This window comes from Anomaloglossus baeobatrachus, chromosome 2 (genome assembly GCF_048569485.1).
Source record: "Anomaloglossus baeobatrachus isolate aAnoBae1 chromosome 2, aAnoBae1.hap1, whole genome shotgun sequence".
NCBI lineage: Eukaryota > Metazoa > Chordata > Amphibia > Anura > Aromobatidae > Anomaloglossus > Anomaloglossus baeobatrachus.
This window is the reverse complement of record NC_134354.1, coordinates 88,078,669-88,105,103: the sequence shown is the minus strand read 5'-3', so window position 1 is coordinate 88,105,103 and position 26,435 is coordinate 88,078,669. Positions and strand designations below refer to the sequence as shown.

At 48.1% G+C, this 26,435-nt stretch overlaps 1 protein-coding gene across 1 annotated transcript in view; it reads left to right on the top strand.

Moving 5' to 3' along the window:
• The first annotated feature begins 579 nt into the window (after nt 1-579).
• Nucleotides 580-26,435, top strand: part of LOC142283317 (uncharacterized) — a 49,680-nt gene continuing 23,824 nt past the window's right edge. The window contains exons 1-4 of the mRNA XM_075333102.1: nt 580-710; nt 2,861-3,424; nt 15,259-15,340; nt 16,908-17,026. Coding sequence (XP_075189217.1) covers nt 681-710; nt 2,861-3,424; nt 15,259-15,340; nt 16,908-17,026 — 795 coding nt within the window. The 5' untranslated portion in view covers nt 580-680. The remainder of the gene's footprint in view (nt 711-2,860; nt 3,425-15,258; nt 15,341-16,907; nt 17,027-26,435) is intronic.

The following is a 26,435-nucleotide window of genomic DNA, read 5'->3' as shown; positions in this document are numbered from 1 at the left end:
CAGTTTGAGGGCTATTAAAGGGGGTATTGCAGTGAGTGAGAACACTGGGGTCGTCAGTGGGGGGTGCTATTTCTGTGCACATGCCATGTCCCTCTGTTTAATGTTGGATGTCCCTCTATATACCAGAGCTCTGCTCATTTCTTTTATTTTTGCACTTTGCACCAAAAAATGTCTTACAGCCCTGGTTTGGTTATTTCTAATTCTGTCTGCCTACAAGATTACTGTTATTTGTCATCTATCTCTGCAGTCTTTACAGTTTTCCTTGTAACCAGAAGACCTAATGGTGACCTATAGAAAAATACCCAGTGAGATGACTACACCCTGCCGTCCACACTGCAGACAGGACGAGATTCTACACCGTGCCTTACCACTTCTGTCCAGCAGGTGGCAGCGAGGTGTTCTGATGAAACACTTAATCGCTCTGCTGATTGGTTTTCCACAAGAGCCAATCACTGAGAGGTTTTCCATTACACTATCCAATCGGATCACTCTGTTGTGAGCGGAAGTAGCGCGACATTTAAATCTGACTGTAAAGTACTGCAGGCCGGGACGGAGCGGGGGCGGCGGGGATCGGAAGGTACAGCAGCTGGGCTCGGCCGGTTATAGCTGTATTGTACTGTGCTGGAGCCGCGTACAGCACTAGGATACCTGGCTCTTCCTGTACAGCACGGCTGTGTTGAATGCTGGGAGCTGTGGTTCTACATGAGCAGGTCTGGATAGTGCGATCTCCCGTTTCTACGATAGAATTAATGAATGAGATTGTGCAAATTGTGACCGGAAAGTGAATGCGGAGTCAGGAGACATGCGCAGTGTGACGTGTGCTGCATTTACGTTAGGAACAAACGGAATCAATGTGCAAAACGAATATACACCTGATGCAAAAAGCAGAGGGGCCACATGGATGATTATGGGGTGGGGGAGCGGGCACTACCATGCTCGGGTGCTCCATACTGGTAACTAATTTGAGCGGGCACTACCATGCTCGGAAGCTCTGTACTGGTAACTAGTGATCAGTGGGCACTACCATGCTCGGGTGCTCAGTACTCAGAACTAGTGATGAGCGGACACTACCATGCTCGGGTGCTCAGTACTCAGAACTAGTGATGAGTGGGCACTACCATGCTCGGGTGCTCAGTACCCGTAACTAGTGATGAGCGGGCACTACCATGCTCGGGTGCTCAGTACTCAGAACTAGTGATGAGCGGGCACTACCATGCTCGGGTGCTCAGTACTCAGAACTAGTGATCAGTGGGCACTACCATGCTCTGGTGCTCTGTACTGGTAACTAGTGATGAGCAGGCACTACCATGCTCTGGTGCTCTGTACTGGTAACTAGTGATGAGCGGGCACTACCATGCTCGGGTGCTCAGTACCCGTAACTAGTGATGAGTGGGCACTACCATGCTCGGGTGCTCAGTACTGAGAACTAGTGATGAGCGGGCACTACCATGCTCGGGTGCTCAGTACCCGTAACTAGTGATGAGTGGGCACTACCATGCTCGGGTGCTCAGTACTGAGAACTAGTGATGAGCGGGCACTACCATGCTCTGGTGCTCTGTACTGGTAACTAGTGATGAGCGGGCACTACCATGCTCGGGTGCTCAGTACTCATAACTAGTAATGAGCGGGCACTACCATGCTCGGGTGCTCAGTACTCATAACTAGTAATGAGCGGGCACTACCATGCTCGGGTGCTCAGTACTCATAACTAGTAATGAGCGGGCACTACCATGCTCGGGTGCTCAGTACTCATAACTAGTAATGAGCGGGCACTACCATGCTCGGATGCTCAGTACTCATAACTAGTAATGAGCGGGCACTACCATGCTCGGGTGCTCAGTACTCATAACTAGTAATGAGCGGGCACTACCATGCTCGGGTGCTCAGTACTCATAACTAGTAATGAGCGGGCACTACCATGCTCGGGTGCTCAGTACTCATAACTAGTAATGAGCGGGCACTACCATGCTCGGGTGCTCAGTACTCATAACTAGTAATGAGCGGGCACTACCATGCTCGGGTGCTCAGTACTCACAACTAGTGATGAGCGGGCACTACCATGCTCGGGTGCTCAGTACTCATAACTAGTAATGAGCGGGCACTACCATGCTCGGGTGCTCAGTACTCATAACTAGTAATGAGCGGGCACTACCATGCTCGGGTGCTCAGTACTCACAACTAGTGATGAGCGGGCACTACCATGCTCGGGTGCTCAGTACTCATAACTAGTAATGAGCGGGCACTACCATGCTCGGGTGCTCAGTACTCATAACTAGTAATGAGCGGGCACTACCATGCTCGGGTGCTCAGTACTCATAACTAGTAATGAGCGGGCACTACCATGCTCGGGTGCTCAGTACTCATAACTAGTAATGAGCGGGCACTACCATGCTCGGGTGCTCAGTACTCATAACTAGTAATGAGCGGGCACTACCATGCTCGGGTGCTCAGTACTCATAACTAGTAATGAGCGGGCACTACCATGCTCGGGTGCTCAGTACTCAGAACTAGTGATGAGCGAGCACTACCATGCTCGGGTGCTCAGTACTGAGAGCAGTTCAGCAGCACGCTCCATCCTGCGCCTACACGGCAGAGGTGGCCGGTAACCAAGACTACGCACAACACTATTAACAATCCTTCTGTTCCTGTGAATGGAGAGGATTTTTAATAGGATCACATTTGCTGGTTTTTACAAGCACTTTGCTGTTTTAGCCTTTTTATTGATGTCTAGACAAGTCCTTTAAGAGAAAATGTTAGTTTTCTAAGAGGATTGGAGTTTGGGGGAATTTCGTGCAGACGGCCATATTGTTCCCATGTGATTAGATGGTATATTTTTAATACCTCGTATCTTTCCTTGCAGATGATGCAGGACACGGAGCGGGGGTCATCAGCATGGAGTTACTCCAAAACTGAATTATGTGAGGAGGACACCCTGAACCTGCTCAAGGAATTTGCTGAACAAAAGCGAAAAGAACGGGAAAATGACCCAGAAGTAAAACGGATCAAGAACAAGTACAGTTTGAGAGCCCCGACCTATCCTTCTCCTGGGAATATTCTTCACACTGGCAGACAGCTTCCCCGCACCCCGGGTCCCGGAGTTTTGCCCCTTTTGCCTTCTCAGAAGTTTGAACCAAGAGCAGATGAGGCTGAAGAGTCGCTCACTTCATATGGAGCTGAACGTCCAGACAATATGGTGCCGTGCGGCCGTCAGCTGCCTCGTACCCCGACCAAGGGGAATGTATTGAGAGAAATTCAGGTCAACGTAAAAGAAGGAGAATGTATTAGAAGCCAGAATAGAAGTCAGCGTGATGGGAACAGCTCAATGATCTGTGACGCTGGGGAAGGGGAAAGAACCAGAAGTAACAGCAATGTTAGAGTTTCAAGAGTTTCCAACAAAATATTAAACATGGAGACTATGCGAAAGGTGGGTGACTTATGTAAACCACTGCAACTTGTCTATACGGTGCTAGAGATTGGGGGGTTTCCGCATAGAGACATTTCTCACACATGTGCGGGGTCTGTCATAAGTGACATGGCCAGAGTCACTTGCTAGTAACTCGCGCGAGCACCGCACCTTCTCCTGACAGGAACGGGTTGGTTGCATGTATCTCTATGCACCTGAGATGCTCCTCTCCGGAGAGTGTGAGGCCGTGCCAGGTGAGGTGAGACTCGTGCGAGTCACTAGCAAGTGTGACTCCGGCCTATAGAGAAAACTGGCATTGTTATTGCTGTGTTAGAGGTGTTCTGATCAGGAGCACACTGCTCCCCTGACTCCCAGTTTCTTGGTTGGTCCTCGGGGAACTGTGCGCTTCTTTAATTGGACATTTTGGAGCAGAGGAGTCCCTGGTCCGAATTTTGTGCTCTCCTAGTAAAGGCAGCTTTGCCTTTGCAACATCAGTAGAGCCATATTGAGGCTTATTTTGTTGAGGGACAATTTGTAGTTTTGAATGACCTCATTCATTTTACCATATAATGTAGTAAAATTTAGAAAAAACAAATCCAAATCAGAAAATTCCATTCTGCCCTTGTTCTCTGTTTTTACTATGTTTATTGGTATAAAATTCCCTGGCAATTCCATTTGTCAGAACAGTATACAATTGCACTGATGCCAAACAGGTTGTTTTATTCCCCTTTTTAAAATGTCCAGAATATTTGCGTTTTGTGATTGCATCACTTACTGGGTCAATCTCAAATTTGGATAGGGGATAACTTACCGATCACTTGGCTCCGACTGCTGAGACCCCCACCGATCCCAAATACTGGGGGCTGAAGAGCTACGTGTGACCGGAATGGTGGACAATCATGTGAACTGCCGCTCCAATCGTTCTTATGAGAGTGCCAAAGACTAGCCAAACGCTGCTCTGAGCTGTCTATGGTGGTCTCAGTGAGAATGGTAAGAGCGTCAGTTCAGTTGATTGACTACTGTTCCATTCACACAGATCTCTTCACAGCCCCACTAGTCGGGATTTGAGGGGGGGCCCAGCAGTTTGACCCCCAGCAATTAGTAAGTTTTCCTCTATCCAAAGGAAATGGTGATAAGTTCCCACCTTGAGAGAACCCATTTAATTGCCGCTGTTAATCTGATAAACAGCAGCGATCTAAGCTAGCTCCTGTTAGGCCGGGGTCACACAAGTGTAAGTTCTCCCATGCGACATAATCTGCCCAATAATACTAATGATGCTGGGCTCAAACTCTGATCCTAGTGTGAGCCAACGGTCATTCGGTGTGCTCTGATTATCTCCAATGGGAAAATCAGAGCACAGGTGCAGAAAAGACGGCGGGATTAACTTCTCCATTGTCTATGTCTGCGTATATCAGACTGTACTCGGATGACATCTATGGATTCTATGCTCCCTCAGACTTGAATGGGTGTATGCGGTCTGATATACACTGCCAATCACAGCATGCAATGATTTTTGTTTTCCTAAATTGGTATGAGTAAAAAAACCTTCTGATCAGTATTGCTCCATAATATGAGATTGGAGCAAGTGCTATCAGACAAAATATCGCGCTCGTCCGTGTTATGCACGAACCCTTAGCGGTAGCTGCCAGCACCAGCAATACATGACTGGACACATAGTTTACATGCCATCATGCTAGAAAACCAAATGTAATTGTATTGGTAAATGTAATATATAGAAAGCGTCCATATTAAAAAGAGTTCAGCTTATCCTGAAAAGGAACGGCCACACTCCCGAGCCAGGAAGGTGCTTTTCAGACATAACAGATGGCAAAATCCAAGGGTTAAAATTCAGACATCAAATATCAGGTACACAAAGCCATAAAAATATAGATCTACGCGTTTCAGATGAGAACCATCTTTATTCATGGTAACATTATAAGTGCTTATACAGTGCATTTATGTTTGAGATCATTGTTCAAAGACAAATCTCCGTCCCAGTCTCAGGTCTTTTGCAAATAAGAAATAACGTTTGGAACTCCATTCTATGTCTGAACTGGGTGCAAAAACCTAAAAAACATCACTATGGGGAGATAAGGTATGCACACCAGTGACTATGTAAGGGGTGGGGAGGGTTCCCAAACGAAAAACAACTTCTTATTTGTTAGTTGTTTTTCGTTTGGGAACCCTCCCCACACACACCTATTGCCAATCCACATCGTATATATAGCCTGGGTCTCAGCTTCCCATACACGGTAAGTTTTTTTTTAACTGCATGAGAGGACACACACAAGCTAGGGACCCCAACGTAGAGAAATACTTTGGCGTAGTGTTGGGGCTCTATTGCATTGATCAATTCAGTAGCTAAATTTCTCTTTATTCATATATTCATGGCAGTAATGCAGGTTCCATTTTTCACATTTCATTCTTATATATAGCTATTGAATTTTTCATGTCAGTATTCACACAGCAGTTTCTGCTATTCCATGTATTCCCCTTACATAGTCACTGGTGTGCATACCTTATCTCCCCATAGTCAGGTCTTTTGCAGACTCCAACAGGTTTTCTGCAAGAATGGTCCTGTATTTGGCTCCATCCATCTTCCCATCAATTTTAACCATCTTCCCTGTCTCTGCTGAATAAAAGCAGTCCCAAACCATGATGCTGCCACCACCATGTTTGACAGTGGGGATGGTGTGTTCAGGGTGATTAGCTGTGTTGCTTTTACGCCAAACATATCATTTGGCATTGTGCCCAAATAGTTCGATTTTTGGTTTCATCTGACCAGAGCACCTTCTTCCACATGTTTGGTGTCTCCCAGGTGGCTTGTGGCAAAATTTAAACAACACTTTTTATGCATATCTTTGAGAAATGGCTTTCTGCTTGCCACTCTTCCATAAAGGCCAGATTTGTGCAGTGTACGACTGATTGTTGTCCTATGGACAGACTCTCCCACCTCAGCTGTAGATCTCTGCAGTTCATCCAGAGTGATCATGGGCCTCTTGGCTGCATCTCTGATCAGTCTTCTCCTTGTTTGAGATGAAAGTTTGGATTAACGGCCGGGTCTTGGTAGATTTGCAGTGGTAGGATACTCCTTCCATTATAATATGATCACTTGCACAGTGCTCCTTGGGATGTTTAAAGTTTTGAAAATCTTTTTTTTCTCCAATAGTTTTTATTATTTTCAAAAATAAAATCCAGACAATATCGCAGTTACATACATTATGGGGTCGATACACGAAAATTTTGATACTGCACAACCTTTCAAGTCCTGGCCCCTTATCTGAATAGATTTGTATACATAAAACATATCCATACATCAAAACTCCCCCCTCCAAACTATTAATTTTCCTACTTTGTCACAAGTATGCAGAATTTATATTTCGATTAGACTATCCCTGCCACTACATTTCTCCATCCACTGTGTTGGGTGTAACTATCTGTTTGCGGACCACCGGCACCTTCAGTTTCCCAAGGATGCCACTTATATCCTCCAAGAGATACCACTCAGTGTATGTAAATGGCTTCATGTAATTCACTATTTCCTGGTTTGCGTGGTAGCCCAACAAGAATGCTTTCCATTTCTCTATAAACTGCTTTATTCCCTTATCTTTATTTCGTTCTGCCTCCCTCCAGTCTAAGTTAAGCATTGACTTGAGTTGAGTTACAATCGCGCCCACCCACGGAATTGAGTCATTCAACCAATACCTCAAGATGTTTCTTTTGACCATGATGCATATCGAATGGAACAAAATCGGTACTGCCCTTTTTCCTTCTAACCGACTCTCCTCTATCTCTCCTACATAGTGGAATAGATATAACATGGGATTCAGGGTAGATCCCTTTTCCATAAGTTGTTCATCATCCTTCTCACGCTGTCCCAGACTTTCCTTACTGACATGCACTCCCATAGCCCATGAAATAAGTCTGCGTCTCTCCGCTTACATTTCGGGCAGTGTATTTTCCTATCCCTCATAGCTGCCGAAATCGATATATTAAAAGCTATGATTGCTCTATGTATAATGCGGAAGTGCGTATCTCTCCACACCTCGCTCAACACACTCTTCCTCAAGGTCTTCCACCCACCAAGTATTTTCTCTCCTGTGTCCTCATCTGCAATTCCCAATTGCCTTACCCATCCACCAAAAATTTGATTTTAGGTTCCTTCTGAATAAACACCTCCCTGTACTCTTTGTAAAGTGATGTAATCGTCGGTTTATCTAATGATTTGAATAGGAATTTATCCATTCTATTGCTTCTTGTCTCTTTCTCCACCCGCACCAATAGTGACATTATTGACCCTTTGATTTGCCTATATTGTAATGTTTGTTCGCTTTTCAATCCATATCTTTCTACTATCTCTTCCCTCCTCAACCACCTATGCTCCTCAGCGTGCAGCAGGTGCGCCACCCTATGAATCCCCTTACGTCTCCATTCAAGTAGTAGGCTATTATCCCCTATATTTGGAAAGGCTGTGTTTTGCCATAATGGCAGGTATTTAGAAACTCCATGATAAACTTAAGCTGGTGTCACACACAGCGACAACGACGTCGCTGCTACGTCACCATTTTCTGTGACGTTGCAGCGACGTCCCGTCGCTGTCGCTGTGTGTGACATCCAGCAACGACCTGGCCCCTGCTGTGAGGTCGCCGGTCGTTGCTGAATGTCCAGCTTCATTTTTTGGTAGTCACTCTCCCGCTGTGACACACACATCGCTGTGTGTGACAGCGAGAGAGCGTCGAAATGAAGCGAGCAGGGAGCAGGAGCCGGCGTCTAGCAGCTGCGGTAAGTTGTAACCAGTGTAAACATCGGGTAACCAAGGGAAGACCTTTCCCTGGTTACCCGATATTTACCTTCGTTACCAGCCTCCGCTCTTGCTGCCAGCGCCGGCTCCTGCTCTGTGCACATGTGGCTGCAGTACACATCAGGTAACTAACCCGATGTATACTGTAGCAAGGAGAGCAAGGAGCCAGCGCTAAGCGCGGCTCCCTGCTCTCTGCACTTTGACATGTAGCTGCAGCACACATCGGGTTAATTAACCCGATGTGTACTGTACCTAGGAGAGCAAGGAGCCAGCGCTAAGCGCGGCTCCCTGCTCTCTGCACTTTGACATGTAGCTGCAGCACACATCGGGTTAATTAACCCGATGTGTACTGTACCTAGGAGAGCAAGGAGCCAGCGCTAAGCGCGGCTCCCTGCTCTCTGCACATGTAGCGACGTTATGATCGCTGCTTCTGCTGTGTTTGACAGCTAAGCAGCGATCATAACAGCGACTTACAAGGTCGCTGTTACGTCACCGAAAATGGTGACGTAACAGCGACGTCGTTGTCGCTGTCGCTTAGTGTGAACCCAGCTTTAGTTTCTTACTTAGTTCTTTCCAGGTCGCGATTGTGTCCCTGAATACCACTGTATTTTTGATCTTAGACGGAAGAAGACCCTGCGGGGTATGCAGTAATGATATTATGTCCCACGGATGAGCGTATGCTTTTTCTATCCCTATGTCCGAGTACCAACTGGTATTTTTTTAACCAATCTATAATATGCCTCGCTATACACATCAGGTTGTATCCCCGTACATCTGGCATTCATGGCCCCCCCTCTCTTTGTCCATCATAAGTGTCTGTAATTTTATGCGAGGGTGTCTTCCCTTCCAAATGAATTTTCTCATAGCCGCATTGACGTTTTTAACGTCCGTGTGCTTTAGCAGCAATGGGATGGTTTGCAATGGATAAAGCAGCTTAGAAAAACTCATCATTTTCAATAAATGGATTCTACCCAGCAAACTTAAGTGTAGATTCTGCCACTTTTCCAATTCTGACACTATTTTTGCTATGACCGGTGGGAAATTCAAACTATATACCAGGTCTATTCTTCTGCCTAATCTGATACCTAAGTATTTTATGCTCGTCTTAGCTATTGGTATCTCATTCAGGTTATCCCCTCCACGGCTCTGTCGGTCTCTGGTCCTAAGGTAGAAAATTTCGCATTTAGTTTTGTTCAGAGTAAACCCCAAGAATTCCCCAAACTCTTCAAAAATTCCCAGTACCTTGGGTAAATCTCGCTCCACGTCCTCCATATACAAAATAATGTCGTTAGCAAAGTATGCAGCTTTTAGGCTTTTATGTCCAAGTGTTACCCCCTCAAAACACTTGTGCTGTTCCAGGTATCGAGCCAGTGGCTCCAGCGCCAGGTCAAAGAGCAATGGTGATAATGGGCACCCCTGGTGTGTACCCTTTTGCAGTGAGAAGGCATTCGACAAGTGACCCGGAATTTGTATTCTTGCCAAAGGTTCAGTGTACATCATTCTTATGTAGTTTCTAAACGCACCCCTCAATTCCACCTTGTCCAACACCTGATCCATCCACCTCCATTTAATGTTGTCTAATGCCTTCTCCGCATCCAGGGTCACAAGCGCCGGTCTGCCACCCCCATTCACATCCTTGCCCACAGCATCTATTGCCAGTAGCGTTCTCCTGATGTTTGTGACTGCACTCCCGCCCTTAATAATTCCTACCTGAGCTGTGGTAATTATTGTTGGTAGCACCTCCACCAAACGATTGGCCATAAGTTTCGAGATTATCTTGATGTCTTGATTTATTAGGGATATTGGTCTAAAGGACGCTGGATCTTCGGGGTCTTTCCCTTCCTTTGGTATTAAATTAATGTAAGCTAGATTAGACCCTTCTAAAAGTGTAATCCCCTGTAACAATTTGTTAAACCATCTTGTCAGAGTGGGTGTTATCTGTTGAGCCATTGCTTTATAGAAGTCCCCTGTGTATCCATCTGGCCCCGGTGACTTTCCTGTAGGTAGAGATTTTATGACCGCCTGTACCTCCTGCTCCGTGACATTCCCATTTAAAAGATCTAGTTGAGCTGTCGTTAAAGTCGGGATATTTACTTTCTCCAGAAAATTTGTGTCCCCCTCTCTCCCTGAGCTCTTTTCTCTATACAGCTCTGTATAAAATTTTTGTAATTCTGCAACTATCTATACAGGTTTAGTGACCACCGACCCATCCGTCTTCTTTATTTTTTGAATGTTGTTCCTGTGTCTCTTACCTCTCGCAAGATTTGCAAGCAATTTGCCCGCCTTGTCACCAAATCGCCTCAAGTCTATGTCCCATTGTGATTTTCTCATGAGCTCTCTCTTTTCCAACCACAGATCAAATTCCCTTTTTCCCTGCTTCCAATCCTCCCTTTGCTGGTTAGAAGGGTCTCTCAGAAAACTACTATAGGTGTCACGCAATCGGTGGCTTGCATTGTCAAACTTTTCCTTCACCTGTTTCTTGAGACCCGACGCTTGCCCCATTAGATGACTTCTCATGACCGCCTTCCCTGCCTCCCAGTATAGCGGGTTCATTCCCTCCGCTTTATTATGGTGTTCGTAATCTCCCCACCATTCCTGCATCACCTTCACAAACTGTTGGTCCCTAAGCAAAAAACCTGGAAATCTCCATATATAATCAGTGCCTCTGGGGAAATTTTCAGCAATATCCAGAGTAATTGGTGCATGGTCAGAGATTACTATGTCCTCTATCTTGGCCTCCCTACATCTGTCCAATAAGTCACTACTTGCCAGTAGATAATCAATTCTGGACCAAGTTTGGTGAGCATGTGAGTAAAAAGAGAATTCTCTCTCATTCGGATACTCCCTTCTCCACACATCTGTCAAGTCTGAGTCCATCAGTAGTTCTGAAAACAGCGTTGGCTTACCCTCTTGTCTCCTGTTCTTCTCTCCTATTTCCTTCCTATCCTCTGTCATGGACTGAACTATATTGAAGTCTCCTCCTACTATAGTTTTTTGGGTCCCCCCCCCCCCCTACAAATTTGTCCCGTAATTTAGTATAGAAGGCCTTCTGCTCAGTATTCGGGGTGTATATGTGGCGCCCTGGCCTAGCCAGGTCGTCACAGATAACACAAAAACACCCCCACCCCCATTAGACAGGGACACCAGCCAAACAAAAACCCTTGTTGCCTCCAGTGTCTGATGTCCACACCAGGTGGGGCGGAGCCAAGTGGTTGGCCCCACCCACCGAGGAGTTCACAGGCCTGGAGGCGGGAACAGTGACAGTTGAGTGTTGGAGTTTGAAGTGAGGAGCAAGCACTTGGGTGTCTGGGTTTGTGGCCCAGGCACTGACAGCAAGGTTGGCAGACGGTGGTGGCCGTCTGCAGGAGTGGTGGAGCAACGCAGAACCATAGGACCGGGGTCGGGGGACGGCCCGCCGGTACTGACCGGGGAGCGAAGTGAAGCCAGCACACACAGGCAGGGCCATCGGACCCCGACCAGGCTTGGAGCCGCCGACAATAGTCAGATCCAAATGTGACTGGAACCCCAGGGGTTTCACAACAGCAAAAGTCCCGATTGAAGGCAACAGCCCACACCGTGAGGGTTTACAGCTACCGCCTAAGGCTAGAGACCCAAGGGCCAGCGCCTGCGGGCAAACGGACTCCTCCGGTACCCATACACCGGGGAGCGGACTACCGTTGGGAATCCATAGTAGTCAGAAGGAGAACATCAAGGTTCAGGGAAAGACAGCCGCCATCACCTGTCCGGGGAGAGACACTGCAGCCGGCTGCGGGACCCGTCCATCCAGCCGTTTGGTTTACCGAGGACTTTGTACCTTTCTTGCTGAGTGAGTACACCCGTGCCATCCGGCACCGCGCCACGCTGTCCCTGCAACCCTGCACTTCACCAACCCTGCCTCCCCGTTACATCATCGGGCCCCGGGACCACCAACCTCTACCCACGGAGGGGAAAAACAACATCCCAGCTGCTCCTTACCATCGCTCCCGGGATCCTCGTCCTCAGCAGCGGTGGTGCCTATCTTCACCACGACCCGTGGGTGGCGTCACGGACTAAATTCCCCAAACCAACCACCCCTTTCACTCGCGGGCGAGGAGCGCCGCTCGAGTCCCCGGATCCGGCCCACCGCTCGAGCCACAGAGCAGCAGCCGCAGCAGCGCCGGACCCGAGCATTAGCGAGCGCAGCGCAGTGGCGTCCTCCTCGCCCGCGACATATACGTTATGAATGATCAATGTATCTACCGCCCCCACCAGCGTGATCTCTACCCATCTACCCTCTCGGTCTGTATCCACTTTTTGGCTTTTGTAAGCTAAATTTCTGCGTGTTAGTATAAGTAACCCTGCCTTTCTACCCTCCGATGGTGAGCCTACTACTTCATCCACCCACATCTTTTTCATTCTAAAAAAACTCTTCCTCTTTCAAATGGGTCTCTTGTAATAGGGCCACGTCCGCTTTCAATTTTTTAAGATGTCTCAGGACCATCATCCTTTTTGTTGGTGCTCTCCACCCCTTAACGTTCCACGAAATAACCCTCATGTTATTTTAACAGTATCCCTTGGTTTCCTTTTGACAAGTTGCCTCTTAGTGTTGTCTCTCTCTGCATTCTCATGTGTTAACAGTCAAACCCATCCCCCGTCTCCCCCATAACAACTAATCTCAACCATAAGGTACCGTCTACCCTTGCCCAAATCCTAACTAACAAAACAATATACACTTAATTATGTCACTTCCCTTTTTCTGGCTTCTTTGCTCTTCCCCCAACATGCTCCCCCCCGACCATTCGAAATGAAACAAGAAAAAAAAAATGTTCTCCCTTTTTTTTTTTTTTTCTTTATGTGAGTCTACCAAAATTGAGCACCCCCTCTCACGTGTCCTTTCAAACAAATTCGATCTCCATTAGCTCCTCTCCTCCCTGTTCCCGAGGACCTCATCTTGGTGACGTGGATCCTCACCCACAACTGTTCTTCTGATTTTGATCACAGCCGCTGTTGTTATGGTGACCCGCCTTGGAAGGTCTTTGTCTTTGCTCCTGTGGTGGGCGACGGGAGTCTGCGCTGTCCTCTTTCTCCAAGACTGACTCTTTCCCTCTGGGCTGGGCTGGGGACAGTCGTCCTCTTTCAGTAGGTGACCGCTGGCGTTCGCTTCCTGCTTTTTCCAGTAATGTTGAGATATAATCTTCCGCTGCTTTGTGATCCTGAAAGTCCCTAGTAGCACTATCTGGGCCCTTTTATCTTCAATGTCGCTGGGTAGATTAGCTGGAACTGGACTTGATTCCTATAAAGTTTGGTACAGCTGGCGCTGAACAACCTTCTTCTTTTGGTCACTTCCGCAGAAAAGTCATTGAATAGGATAATCTTGTGGCCCTGGAATGTTAAAGGTTCCTTCCGCCTCTTGAACGCCCTCAGAATATCCTCTTTGTCGTTGAAATCGAAATATTTAGCTATAGCTTGTCTCGGTCTGTTCGGTCCCTCTGCTGTTATTACTTTTCTGGGTGGACCAACCCTGTGGGCTCTTTCCATTCTCCTTTTGGGTTCTAGACCCAGGGCTGCAGGGAGTTTATCCTCAAAAACTTTCTGTAGCTTACTGTGTTGCATTGTTTCCGGAAGCCCCACTAAGCAAAGATTATTCCTGCGGGATCTGTTCTCTAGGTCCTCCAAGCGGTCTAAAAGGTATGAACATTCTTTTCTAGGAGCTCATCATCACTGCATCGCTGCTCAGCATCATCTTCCACCCTGCTGACTCTGCATTCTAGTTCATAAAGTCTGGCTACTTGCTGAGCAAGATCATCATTTAACCACTTCAAAGCACTTTGTAGTGCCTTAGATATGAAAGTGGACATTTCAGGAGCTAAGTATTTAACCATTTCCTGTGCCAGGGTTTTATAGTCCGTCATGAAGTCCCTTGCAGTGGGATTTTATTGAGGTTGTTGTTTGTTTAGCCTCCAAGCCTGCACGCTCCTCTCCACTTTCACTTTCAAAGCCACCAGCGTTTTGACTGTCTGCTGTGCCCTGCACACTTTCTTGGGGGTGTCTCTGCTTCTCCTCCTCCCCCTCACCCATATCTGGCACCTCCTGGCAATCTGGGGCTTCCACACAGGGATCTTCCATACCTCCTTCTGCTTGTAACTCCTCGGCCTTTTCCTGCCCTCCATGCTGTACACTTCCCCTGTGCTCTCTCTGCTTCTCCTCTTGCAATGCAGCCGGTTCTCTCCTGCTGACAGGCACTTTCACTTGTGCCCTGCGATCACTGCCTGGAGCTGGGCTTGCTCCCGTCCTCCTGCTTACGTCCGCCATCTTGGAGGCCTCCCTTGCAGCCCTCTCCTCACCATTCTTTGCTGTCCCTTTGCCACTCTGGAGCAGGTAACTTTCCATGGCTCGGTGAGTCTCTGGGGTGCTGATTCCGGTGCCTGGCGCCGCTGTCCACGATACTGAACGGCTTCTGGGGGGTGCGGAGCTTGCCACAATCACTCCTCTGGCCAGCGCCGGATCCGGAAGTCTCGAAAATCTTTTTATCACCAAATTCGACTTTAAACTTCTCCACAACAGTATCACAGACCTGCCTGTTGTGTTCCTTGGTCTTCATGATGTTCTTTGTGCTTTAAACAGAACATTGAGACTATCACAGAGCAGGTGCATTTATACGGAGACTTGATTACACACAGGTGGCTTATATTTATCATCAGTAATTAAGGACAACATTATATCATTCAGAGATCCTCAATGAACTTCTGGAGTTTGCTGCACTGAAAGTAAAGGGGCCGAATAATATTGCACACCCCACTTTTCAGTTTTTTTATTTTTTAAAAAAGTTAAAAATAAGCAATAAATTTCATTTAATTTCACAATTGTGTCCCACTTGTTGATTCTTCACCATAATATTAAAATTTTTATCTTTATGTTTGAAACCTGAAATGTGGGAAAAGGTTGTAAAATTCAAGGGGGCCGAATACTTTTGCAAGGCACTGTATATGAGGAAAATGGATAACTATCTTTTCTAAACCTACCTTTCCCTCATGTAATTTTATGGGCCTGGCTACAAACCTGTTGTATCTTGTAGGACTCTATAGATGAAGATATTGAAGTTTCCGGCCACCTGATTGTACCGAATAATAGGAGGATAAGTGAAATGCCTGTACAAGGTAAGTGCACACTACACAAAGAGGTGTTGTTTTATGGTGTTTTTAAAGAAGTACTCCCATCAGTTTTTTTTCTCCCTTTTTAACATATTGCAATTATTGCCATATTATATGGCACTGTGCACTTATGCTTATTTTGCTTTTCTATCCAGTAAATTCTTCTCTTTTCTTCATGTAGAAACAGGAAGTCTCTTGTCCCTGAATTTATCATTCTCCTGTTCACCTACTGACCCAGCTGCTCTCTCCTCCATCCTGCCAGAGACTTTTGCAATAATGACTCATGCAGGAAAAAGTGACTTCCTCTTTCTACATGGAACGTAGAAGGATTCAGCTAGCTAGTTTTCATCACTTGATGTGATAGGCCTAATGGGAAAAGTGACAAATTTACTTACTGATAAAGTTTTAAACCCAACACCCTCATATGCTCCATATTTTTGTGGAAGCTTGATATATCTACTTTTTATTCATACGCAGAGATGGGCAATGCAGAAATTAATGTCTCCATCTTCTCCTCACTTGTACTATTCTCCCATCTGAGAGAATCAAAGTATAGCAGAATGACACTTGGCTCACACTCGCAGCAGAGTTTGAGACGACTGTCATTAGTATATTGCATGAGAGAATCATCAGATACTATATGCCAGTGTGACCCCAGGAAAACAACAAAAATCTCTATTCTATAGCCCATATAATTAAAACATAGCAAAATACTGCACAGAAAAACACTACAAATATTTAATAAAAAGTGTGTGTGTGTGTGTGTGTGTGTGTGTATATATATGTGTAATAATTAAATATATATTATAAACACCCACTGTATTTTTCAGATTATAAGACACACTTATCCTCTCAGAAATTTGGGTCCTGTAGCTTACCAGGAGGTGGTGAAGAGCAGGAAGCAGGCGCAATGCCATGGCCTGCTTTGGCTGTGCTGCAGTTGCAGGCGCTGTGCTGCGGGTGGTGAGGCAAGGGCTATACTGAAAATGTCAGCGGTGCAGGCTTCAAATAATGGCGCCCGGAGTTGGTACATGCGCAGATGGAGCTCTTGGCTCAAGATCTCATCTGTGCACGTGCACGTGCCGCCTCCTGTCCATTGATCTCCCAGCAGCAGACTTGAGGAAAATGGCGCCCGGAGGTGGTGCATGCACAGATGAGATCTCTGCTTGTCATTGAGCTCAATCTGTGCACGCGCCGACTCTGGGTGCCATTTCTTTGAAGCCTGCACTGCCAACAGTTTCTGGATGTTGCCTTCCTCATAGCGCCTGCAGCAAGGATTGGGACACCCAGCGCCCAGAGCATTGCCCAGTTGAACCACCTCTGCTGCCCCTCCACTGGCAAATACAGCGCCGGATTATAAGATGGACCCAATTTTTTTTAACCTTTTTTTTTATTTTTCCCTCTAAATTTGGGGTGCATCTTATAAACCGAAGACTACGGGGTGTGTGCCACCTAAGGGATTTTTGTTGTGGATTTTTCTAGCAGTTATTAAGTAACAACAGATGTGTGATACCTCTGAAAAGTTAGTTTTCTTAAAAATAGAGCACTTTGTAACGTGTGTATTGTCATGTAGGAATAAATCGGATGCGTATATCAGGTGTGCTTAAAAAGATGGCGGGGTACGAGTGTCGGAATGAAGACCTAGAGTTTCTCAAGCATGTGCAAAACCAAGAAAAAGCTAAAGTTTTAAAGGTACCAAAACTACAGCTGCTATCCGGGAAGCTACAATCCGACAGGATTTATGTGTATTAGTGTATATTGTGAGACACGTCAGGGTGTGTTTTTCAGACTGGTCTGCTCTGAAAACGCACCTGAAAAAAGCACCCAAAACAGGCTAAAAAACTAAGCAATAGCACTTCTATGTAAAAACTATGTTCAGATTTTTGAGCATCTGTAACCCCCACACCACCAAGCGAGTTTTCGTTTTTCGCCACCCCTTCACCCCCTGCTTCATAACGTTTTTTGTAATTTTCCGTCAATATAGACATATTTGTGCGGGACAGGTTGCACTTTTGAATGACACAATTCATTCTGCCTCATATTGTACTGGAGAATGGGGAAAAAAATTCCAAGTGCAGTGAAATTGCAAAAAAAAGTGCAATTTTAACATTTTTTTTTTTTTTTGGTGGGGTTGGGGTTAGTTACTATGTTTACTATATGGTAAAACTGACCCGGCATGATGATTCTCCGGGCCAGTACAAGTTCATAGATGCCAAACATTTAAAGTTTTCCTTTTATCTAAGTGGTGAAAAAAATCTGAAGTTTGGAAAAATAAATAATGTGCTTTTCTCGCCTTTTTCAGAGACCTATAGTGTTCTCATTTTTCGGGATCTGGGGCTCGGTGACTGCATATTTTTTGTGTCTTGGGCTGACCTCTTTAATAATTATTCCATTTATGTATGGACAGATGTGATGTTTTGATCACCTGTTTTTTTTCCCATTTTTAAAACTCAGCTGATTCGGCCACCATCATATCACGGCTTTCATTGTTCTAGCATAATTAGTAAAAGTTGTGTTTCTTCATCGTTCCTTATGGGAGACCCAGACCATGGGTGTATAGCTTCTGCCTCTGGAGGACACACAAAGTACTACACTAAAAGTGTAGCTCCTCCCTCCGAGCATATACACCCCCTGGATGACAAATCTAACCAGTTCAATGCTTTGTGTTCAGGAGGTCACACACACATGCATTCTCTGATTTTTGATTTTTAAGATTTTTGATTTCAAAGATTTGGAAGAAAAGCGGGTCCAGTCTGGACTCCCGGCATGTCCCTTCTCACCCCACTGTCGGCGGTGCTGTTAAGGTTGACTTTACAAGGCTGGAGCCTTCACATGCCGCGCTCCTTCACCATCCCCTGAGGCTCTGGCTTGAAGTGGGAGCCATCACTGTTCTCTCTGCTTTGCAGGAGACCGGTCTCCATCCGCAGCCCTGTCAGGATCCTGCCGGACGGAGCGCTCACCCCCCCCCCCCCCCAGGGACCTGGCCCTGCTTTTCATAAGCTAAGTATTGAGACATTATTCAGGGGTCCCTTGTACATTTATTGAGGGGGGAGTGTGTTTTTTAACTTTGCTGTGATTTCCGGCCGGTTCTCTGGGTTTTTCCATGTAAAAATCTAGGCCCCGGCTTCAGTTGCGGCCTAGTTTCGTTTTCAGTTCCCCTGCATGTCAGTCATGCAGGGGAACAGTGCGGCGCCGCCCACCGGCCGTTCAGCAGAAGGGAGGACACTCCTCTCTGAGGAGATGTTTCCCTCCCCTGTATCTCTCCTTGGCCCTCCGGTTCCTGCTCTTGGGCTAATCCCCGCCCCCCCTCCTCACTCCGGCGCCATTTTATCAGCGTTTACACACTGATCGGCGCTGGCTGCTGCAGCTGCTGCATCCACTGGGGGTCCGAGCTGTGGAATCCGGAGGGCACACAAAAACCGGTCTGGTAAGCCACAACCTCTGGTTGTGGGCTTTATTATACACTCTCAGGGGGTCATTCTAAAGGAGTGTATTCTTTACTGCAGAGCCTCCACCTCAGCAGCATGTCTCTCACTAGGAGCAAGGCTGCAAGGCTTTACTCTATTTGCACTGCATGTCAGCTCATTCTACCTGAACCGAGCACATATCCACATTGTGATGCCTGCTCTAACATGGTGGTGCCTCAGCCTGGAGCCTCCTCAGGGGTCCCTCCGGCTGCTCCGGCCCCGGTGGCTGAACCCCCGGCTTGGGTAGCATCTTTTTCCAGAGCTATCTCCCAGTCTTTTGCCGACTCCATGGGACAGCTGTCCCGGACTCTGCTGACCATGCATCAGCCCCCCTCTCAGGGCGCCTCTGCTGCTCCGACTCGCTCTGCAGAGCTAACAGAGCATGTTTTCGGACCCCGTCCTCCTAAACGGAGACGCAGGGACTCTTCTCCTTCCTCGTCCCACGGCTCTGATTCACGAGCTGAATTGCAGGGCGAGGAGGATACTTTTACTGTGGGCTCAGACGCTACCTCTATGTACCCCATTGATTTATCTGAGGGTGATGCGGATGTTAGTGACTTGATTGCATCCATTAACTCCGTACTGAACCTCAATCCACCAGTGTCAGAGGAACAAGCCTCTCTGGTAGAAAAACACCAGTTTACCTCACCTAAGAGAGCAAGGAGTATGTTTTTTAACCACTCCAGTTTTCAGGCCACTGTTACCAAGCCCAGGGCCTGTCCTGACAAACGCTTCCCAAAGCGTAGTTCTGATGACAGTTTTCCCTTTCCACCAGAAGTGGTCAAGGAGTGGGCTCACTCACCAAAGGTAGACCCTCCGGTGTCTAGAATCTCGGCCCGGACAGTCGTATCTGTGGCCGATGGCACCTCTCTTAAGGATCCCACTGACCGCCAGGTTGACCTTCTGGCCAAATCTGTATATGAGGCGGCAGGAGCCTCGTTCTCCCCGTCCTTTGCAGCAGTGTGGGCTCTTAAAGCAGTCTCTGCTTCTCTGGCGGAGATACATTCCCTCGCCAGGGACTCTATACCCGAGATGGTTGCCTTAACTTCCCAGGCTTCGGCTTTTTCATCCTATGCCATGTCTGCCATTCTGGAGGCTTCTCACCGCACGGCGGTGGCTTCCGCTAATTCCCTCGCGATCCGCAGGATCTTGTGGCTTCGAGAGTGGAAAGCAGACGCTTCTTCCAAGAAGTATCTTGCTGGGCTCCCCTTTGCTGGGTCCCGGCTGTTCGGTGAACAACTGGATGAAATTATTAAGGAAGCTACTGGCGGGAAGAGTACTTCCTTGCCACAAACTAAAACCAGGAAACCTGTCCAGGGCAGGAACCAGTCGAGGTTTCGTTCCTTTCGTTCCTCTAACTCAGGGGTCAGGAACCTTTTTGGCTAAGAGAGCCGTAAACGCCACATATTTTGAAATATAATTCCGCGAGAGCCGTACAATATGTTTTTAAAGGGCCATTGACAGATCAATCGCTCCAATGTTCACTTAGTACAGCAAGGAATGCTCCTCCCTGCTGTATAAAGCCACAACTGGACTGAAACAATGGTACTACACTCTGCTACAAACAGACACACACAACTCTGCTACAAACAGACAAACACATACAACTCTGCTACATACAGACAAACACATACAACTCTGCTACATACAGACAAACACATACAACTCTGCTACATACAGACAAACACATACAACTCTGCTACATACAGACAAACACATACAACTCTGCTACATACAGACAAATACACACAACTCTGCTACATACAGACAAATACACACAACTCTGCTACATACAGACAAATACACACAACTCTGCTACATACAGACAAACACACACAACTCTGCTACATACAGACAAACACACACAACTCTGCTACATACAGACAAACACACACAACTCTGCTACATACAGACAAACACACACAACTCTGCTACATACAGACAAACACACACAACTCTGCTACATACAGACAAACACACACAACTCTGCTACATACAGACAAACACAACTCTGCTACATACAGACAAACACAACTCTGCTACATACAGACAAACACAACTCTGCTACATACAGACAAACACATACAACTCTGCTACATACAGACAAACACACACAACTCTGCTACATACAGACAAACACACACAACTCTGCTACATACAGACAAACACATACAACTCTGCTACATACAGACAAACACACACAACTCTGCTACATACAGACAAACACATACAACTCTGCTACATACAGACAAATACACACAACTCTGCTGCTCTGTGGGGCCTGCACCCGCGGCTCGGCGGGTACAGCACCCGCGGCATCGGCGGGGCCAACACCCGCGGAATCGGCGGGGGGGGGGATTGGCAGGGCATACATCTGGGGGGTTAGAAGCAGCTCACCGGGGCCCATAATGGGGAGGCGGGGAGGGCATTTACCCGATTAGGTCACGGTGGAGAGGGGGCCCACACAGCGCCGGACAGAAGCTCGCCTCCTTCATCTGTGGGACTGAGAAGGCGGTAGCTCCGCCCACAGATGAAATTCAAAACAGGATGTCTGCGCGCCTTAAAGTGACGGCGCCGCAGATTGCTGCCGAGGACTGCGGTCCCCGGAACTCGGCCGGGGGCAGCAGAACTATAAAGGCGAGTGGGCCCCGGCCAAGGGACAGGAGAACTGACGAGGCCGAGTGGGCCCCCCCGACTCTCCAGGGCCCCGGCATTTGCCCATAGACAGGTAGGAGCCCTGTCTGCGAGCCAGATACGGCCATCAAAAGAGCCATATCTGGCTCGTGAGCCATAGGTTCCCGACCCCTGCTCTAACTAACTGGTCATCCTCTAAGCCCTCAGCTTCGTCCACTAACTCAGCCAAGGATCGAAAACCCAGCTGGCGCGCGAAGCCGCGTCCTCAGAAGAACGGAGGAGCCGCTGCCACTAAGGCAGCCTCCTCTTGACTATCTGGCTGCGCCAGCAACGTCCTAGGTCGGTGCCAGGCTCTCCCACTTTGGCGACGTGTGGTTCCAACACGTCTCCGATCAGTGGGTGCGGGATATCATCTCCCACGGCTACAGGATAGAATTTTCTTCCAGCCCACCAAACAGATTTTTTATGTCCACTCCCCCCTGCTCCAAAGCCGCCGCCTTCTCACAGGCCGTGGCATCCTTGCAGGCCAACGGAGTAATTGTTCCGGTTCCCGCCCGGGAACGGTTCAGAGGTTTCTACTCAAACCTCTTCCTAGTCCCCAAGAAGGACGGTTCCTTCCGGCCCATCCTGGATCTCAAGCTTCTCAACAAGCATGTTCAGGTGCGGCACTTTCGCATGGAATCTCTGCGATCAGTCATTGCCTCAATGACCCAAGGAGATTTTCTAGCATCCATCGACATCAGAGATGCTTATCTGCATGTGCCAATTGCAGTTTCACACCAGCGTTGGCTACGTTTTGCAATCGGAGAGGAACATTTCCAATTCGTGGCTCTCCCCTTCGGGTTAGCCACGGCCCCTCGTGTGTTCACCAAGGTCATGGCAGCAGTGGTTGCGGTTCTGCACCTCCAGGGGTTGGCAGTGATTCCTTACCTGGACGACCTTCCAGTCAAGGCCTCATCCAGTGCAGACTGTCAGCGGAGTGTCTCGCTCACTCTCGCCACGCTTGTTCAATTCGGGTGGCTTGTCAATCTGCCCAAGTCCACTCTGACCCCGACCCAGGAACTTACGTACCTAGGGATGCAATTCGAGACTCTGCCGGCACTTGTGAAGCTGCCCTTAGTCAAACAGCAGTCCCTTCATCTGGCGGTGCGTTCTCTGTTGAAGCCCCGCCGTCATTCCATCAGGCACCTCATGCAGGTGCTGGGTCAGATGGTGGCGTCAATGGAAGCGGTTCCCTTTGCCCAGTTCCATCTGCGTCCTCTGCAGCTGGACATTCTCCGCTTTTGGGACAAGCGGACCTCTTCCTTGCACAGGCTAGTGGCTCTGTCGCCACAGACCAGGAGCTCTCTTCAGTGGTGGCTTCGGCCCCTCTCTCTGTCTCAGGGACGCTCCTTCCTGACTCCGTCCTGGGTGATCCTCACTACGGACGCCAGTCTCTCCGGCTGGGGAGCAGTATTTCTCCACCACCGAGCACAGGGCACTTGGACTCCGTCCGAATCAGCCCTCTCGATCAATGTGCTGGAAATCAGGGCTGTACTTCTAGCTCTCGTAGCCTTTCACCACCTGTTGGCGGGCAAGCACATTCGAGTCCAGTCGGACAACGCGACAGCAGTTGCCTACATCAATCACCAGGGCGGGACTCGCAGCCGCCTGGCGATGTTGGAGGTTCAACGCATCCTTCAGTGGACGGAGGACTCCAAGTCCACCATATCAGCAGTCCACATCCCAGGTGTAGAAAACTGGGAGGCAGATTATCTCAGCCGTCAAACCGTGGACAGCGGCGAGTGGGCCCTGCATCCGGCAGTGTTCCGGTCAATCTGCCGCAAGTGGGGCACTCCCCGGAAGTGGATCTAATGGCATCCCGGCACAACAACAAGGTCCCGGTTTACGTGGCTCGCTCCCACGATCCTCAGGCCTTGGCAGCGGACGCGCTGGTTCAAGATTGGTCCCAGTTCCGTCTGGCCTACGTGTTTCCCCCTCTAGCTCTCTTGCCCAGAGTCCTGCGCAAGATCAGAATGGAGGGCCGTCGGGTTATAATCATTGCTCCAGACTGGCCCAGGCGAGCTTGGTACCCAGACCTGCTCCTTCTGTCCGTAGAAATGCCGTGGCATCTCCCGGACCGCCCAGACCTTCTCTCTCAAGATCCGTTTTTCCGCCTGAATTCTGCGGCTCTCAGATTGACGGCGTGGCTCTTGAGTCCTGGATCCTGACGGCTTCAGGCATTCCTTCCGAGGTCATCTCCACTATGACTCAGGCTCGGAAGTCTTCCTCGGCCAGGATTTACCACAGGACTTGGAGGATTTTCCTGTCCTGGTGTCGCTCTTCCGGCCATGCTCCTTGGCCGTTTTCTTTGCCGACCATCCTGTCCTTTCTACAGTCCGGTCTGCAGCTAGGACTATCCCTCAATTCCCTCAAGGGACAGGTCTCTGCTCTGTCAGTGTTGTTCCAGCGGCGTATCGCCCGACTGGCCCAGGTGCGCACCTTCATACAGGGCGCATCTCACATCATTCCTCCTTACCGGCGGCCTTTGGATCCCTGGGACCTTAATCTGGTCCTCACGGCCTTACAGAAACCCCCCTTTGAGCCTCTTAGGGAGGTTCCTTTGTTTCGACTTTCACAGAAAGTGGTCTTTCTGGTGGCCATCACTTCTCTCAGGAGAGTCTCTGATTTGGCTGCGCTCTCTTCGGAGTCACCTTTTTTGGTTTTTCACCAAGACAAGGTGGTTCTTCGTCCGACTCCGGACTTTCTCCCTAAGGTGGTGTCTCCTTTCCACCTTAACCAGGACATTTCATTGCCTTCCCTTTGTCCGGCCCCTCTGCATCGCTTTGAGAAAGCGTTGCATACTTTGGATTTGGTGCGAGCGCTCCAAATCTATGTGTCACGCACCGCCGCTCTTAGGCGGTGCACCTCTCTTTTTGTGCTAACCACAGGTCAGCGCAAGGGTCTCTCGGCTTCTAAACCGACCCTAGCTCGTTGCATTAGGTCGGCCATATCCGATGCCTACCAATGTTCTCAGGTGCCCCCACCGCCAGGGATTAAGGCGCACTCGACCTGAGCTGTCGGTGCCTCCTGGGCTTTCAGGCACCAGGCTACGGCTCAGCAGGTTTGTCAGGCTGCCACTTGGTCTAGTCTGCACACCTTTTCGAAGCACTACCAAGTGCATGCTCATGCTTCGGCAGATGCGAGTTTGGGCAGACGCATCCTTCAGGCGGCTGTCGCCCATTTGTGAAGTTAGGTTTTGCCTACTTCTCAGTTCTGTTTATTTCCCACCCATGGACTGCTTTGAGACGTCCCATGGTCTGGGTCTCCCATAAGGAACGATGAAGAAAAAGAGAATTTTGTTACTTACCGTAAATTCTTTTTCTTATAGTTCCGACATGGGAGACCCAGCACCCTCCCTGTTGCCTGTTGGCAGTTCTTGTTCCGTGTGTTTTCACCGGCTGTTGTTGTAGACAGAGGTTCCGGTTATTCCGGGTTTTACTCTTTCTCTACTTATGGGTGGATGTCCTCCTTCAGCTTTTGCACTAAACTGGTTAGATTTGTCATCCAGGGGGTGTATATGCTCGGAGGCAGGAGCTACACTTTTAGTGTAGTACTTTGTGTGTCCTCCGGAGGCAGAAGCTATACACCCATGGTCTGGGTCTCCCATGTCGGAACTATAAGAAAAAGAATTTACGGTAAGTAACAAAATTCTCTTTTTTATTTTCCCTCTCATGTATTGTTATGATTTTGTGAATTGTATTGACTGTATCAGAGCTATTTATCGGTGTAGTGCCTTCTTCCAAAAGCTGCAACTTTTTTTTTTTTGTGTTGTTGTTTTGCGTCCACATCGTCGTATAAGCGCTTATTTTTGTTGAGTTGCAGTTTTGAATAACAACATTCATTCTTCCATTTAAAGGAGTTGTCCGACATTAGCTTATCCAAAAATTTTGAGTTTATCTGTGCAGTATTGACATATATAAAACACCCCTACATTGTTACTATTTGTTTACTAACTTCTGTTCCTCTTGAATTCACCCTTTATTCTCTGCAGCTCCTTGTTTACATTCAGCTCTAGCAAACCGACCACTTCCTGTGCAAAACCTCAGTCAGAGCTGGCACCGTCCGGCCTCAGTGTCCAGCCTCGCCCCCTGCCCGCCCTCTGCACACACATTCCCTGTCAGTATTCTGCCCCAGCACTTGACATGTTATCACTCTAGCATTGGAAATAACAGCCCCACATCGGGCTCTGCACCACACACACACCGGGCCCTGCAACCCTTCCCCACCACACACACACACACACACACACACACACACACACACACACACACACACACACACACAGCGCTCTGTACCGACCCCTACCCCCATAGGGAACACATGTAGGCTACATTCACATGACTGTTCCGTTTTTGCGGTCCGCAAAAAACGGAAGGAGCAAGAAAGATAAATAGATGAGTAGATATAGAAATGTATAGATAGATATAAAGACAGAGATAGAGGAATGAATGAATGAATAGAGGGAGGGATAGATGGATAAATGAGAAGGACATTTAATGTCCCACTCACCTGCATATTCTAAGCTGGCACCCTTTTGTGACTTTCATGTGGCACTAAAGGGTGCTTAGCCTTGCATTTAGCCAAAAAATAAATAATTAAAAAAAAAAAAACCCCCGACGTGGAGTCCCCCATATCTTTTGTACCCAGCTAGGATAAAGCAGACTGCTGCACCCTGCAAACCACAGCTGGCAGCTTCACCTTAGCTGGTAATCCAAAATAGAGGGCACGACACGCTGTTTTAAATGAAATAAATAAATAATTTAAAACAAAAAACATGGGGTCCCCCCCCAAATTGGATCACCAGCCAAGGTAAAGCGGACAGCTGTGGTCTAGTATTCTCAGACTAGGGAGGTCCACTGTCATTGGACACTCCCCAGCCTACAAATAGTAGGCTACAGCCGCCCCAGAAGTGGCGCATCCATTAGATGTGCTAATCCTGGCTCTTCGCCCCCAACTCA